This window comes from Octopus bimaculoides, chromosome 28 (genome assembly GCF_046866305.1).
Source record: "Octopus bimaculoides isolate indiv1 chromosome 28, ASM4686630v1, whole genome shotgun sequence".
NCBI classification, from domain to species: domain Eukaryota; kingdom Metazoa; phylum Mollusca; class Cephalopoda; order Octopoda; family Octopodidae; genus Octopus; species Octopus bimaculoides.
In genome coordinates, this window is record NC_142955.1 from 19,351,480 (window position 1) to 19,353,979 (window position 2,500).

At 36.6% G+C, this 2,500-nt stretch overlaps 2 protein-coding genes across 4 annotated transcripts in view; one reads left to right on the plus strand and one right to left on the minus strand.

Annotated features, from left to right (window-relative positions):
* The window catches only part of LOC149130721 (talin-2-like), a 205,179-nt gene that overhangs the window by 122,433 nt on the left and 80,246 nt on the right, over positions 1 to 2,500 (minus strand). The window lies entirely within an intron of this gene.
* The window catches only part of LOC106872264 (cilia- and flagella-associated protein 337), a 165,200-nt gene that overhangs the window by 1,419 nt on the left and 161,281 nt on the right, over positions 1 to 2,500 (plus strand). For both annotated transcript variants that reach the window (XM_089344723.1, XM_089344722.1), the window contains exon 2: positions 1,631 to 2,415. In XM_089344723.1, coding sequence (XP_089200849.1) covers positions 2,246 to 2,415 — 170 coding nt within the window. In that variant the 5' untranslated portion in view covers positions 1,631 to 2,245. The remainder of the gene's footprint in view (positions 1 to 1,630; positions 2,416 to 2,500) is intronic.

Below are 2,500 nucleotides of genomic sequence, written 5' to 3' on the forward strand. Positions count from 1 at the left end.
TTCGGACATACAATAATATAACGCTCATACACATGTATATATACACACACTCACCCTTATAACGACGAAGTGGTCATGGTTGAAAAGGCTTTGACCAGAAGAAGCCTACTCGGTCAAGAATGACCACGGGTTAAAGAAAAAGTGTCTGTTACAACCTTTTTTCCAGTTTCGTTTAAAAAAAAAGCAAACCGTAAACAAGAATAAAAGAAAGAAAACAATTACAGAATTATAGAATTATAGAATAACAGAACAATAGTGCGATGGAATAATGGAATGATAGAATTATGGAATGACAAGAAATAGCAGCCAAATTTCAACGTTGCTGAATTAGAGGAATGACAAAAAGAGAAACAGGAAAAAAATCCTGATTCCACTGAATGATATAAACTGATCTATCTGTCTGTCTGTCTGTCTGTCTATCCATCTATATTTGTTATCTTTTGTTTGTTTCAGTCACGAGACTGCAGCCATGCTGGAGCACCAGCTTGGAGAATTATAAGTGAACAAATCGAACCCGTTATCTATTTTATTTTAAGCCTGGTGCTTATTCTATTGACCTCTTTTGCTGAACGGCTAAGTTATAGGGACGTAAACAAACCAACACTGGTTGTCCAGCGGTGGTAGGGAACAAATCCTGACATGAAGACACACACATACACATACTATATACATACATACATTCATACATATATATATATATATACACATGTATATATATATATATATATATATATACGACGGGCTTCTTTCAGTTTCTGTCGACCAAATCCATTAACAAGGCATTGGTTAGTCTGAGGTTATAGCAGAGGATACATTCCTAAGGTGCCATGCAGTGGGACTGAACCCAGAATCATGTAGTTGGGAAACTCTTAAAAAAAAGGTGGAACAGTCATAGTTGGAATGTCTTTGATCACAGAGCCTTCCTGGGTAAGTGGGTAAGTGTTAACCACGGGCTAAATAACTTTCAGTGAATTTCAAAATTTCTTTCTTTGTATTCTTCATTAAAATGGAATAATGGAGCATTGGAATTATGGAATGAGTCAACGAACTGCAAAATCTCAAAGAAAATGCCAGCAGGAATGAATGTCCTGAATTCCCCTCTCAAAAGACAAACCCTTAATTCTTAACCACAAATATGACCCCACTAACCCTACAAATATACGAACACTATAATCATGTAGCATTTTAAGTTTTGGTAAAATGTCTCAATTTCTCCAAGGAACGCTGAAGGAATTCACAAGAAACTTCTAGCTTCTTTGAAATGTGTGAAGCAATAAAGATTGCCTAAGGAACCCTCTTTTATTGTAAACTGAGATACCACACATTTAAGAACTCTGGAATTATAACTCTCTGTCAATTCAAACTATATATACCACCCCCTACACACAAACACACATACATAGCAACATATACACATATATATTTATATATACTAATCTTTCAGCTATGTAATGCTTTTTTTCTGGCTCTACAATCGCCTCCATTTTTTATTCTGTTATTAACATATTTAAATTGTTACACTGGATAATAATAGAATCAATGATATCTTCACAAATTATCCTTTCGTGAATTATTTGCTCCTCATATGTATATAGATATATATATTCTTTTATTCTTTTATGCATTTCAGCTATGCTGTGGCCATGCTGGGGCACCACCAATATTATCATCTTTCCAGTGGTCATTCTTATGTGATTGCCTTTTGGGGAAAGTGGGAATTCGATATTGCTGTCCTTTTTACACACACACACACACACACACACAAATCTCTGTCAATTCACCAGAAGCAATAAATTGCAGGACTCAATACACACATTGAGTGTTCTTTATTACATTTCAAGTGAAGGGCTCCGAATCCCAGGACCCAGAGCTGCTCCTTTCGGATCATCCGCTTGTAAACTGAACCCAGTGTCCTTTTTGGATATTCTCTGTCAGAATATTTTTCTGAAACATGAAATGAAAGTTTGACGGAAACACTTATCTTAATTATTCTTTCATTTCAAAAAAACCTTTTTGAATGACATACATCACCAAGGGGCGCTTACATCGTTAAGAATTAAGGAGAGGAGGATATATACCAAGGATGAGTAGATACCACAGAGTTTGTACAATAACGACCCCTAATTAAGGAGATCTTACTAACTTCAGTCCCTTTTCCATAAATCAATTTTTGAAGAACTTTATATTACACGACCCCGATCCATTGTCGTTGTGTTCACTGTTGACATTCTTGCAGTAGTGAAACATGTCAAAGACAGGGGCAGAGCCCAACAGTGCTGGCCTTGTCCTCGCCACACATGAAACCAAGGACAACAACTCCAACAACAACAAGAATACCATTGCAATGTCTGTTGTGAACACCAGTAACAACAGCAACAAGGAGTTTGAGCAGAAACAGTTGCCGGCCGAAACGAGGTGAGAGCTTTTGTATTTTGTTGGGAGGGTCATTATGCCAATATTGACACACCCACTGGTTCAATTCCACTTCTTTATTATTAGT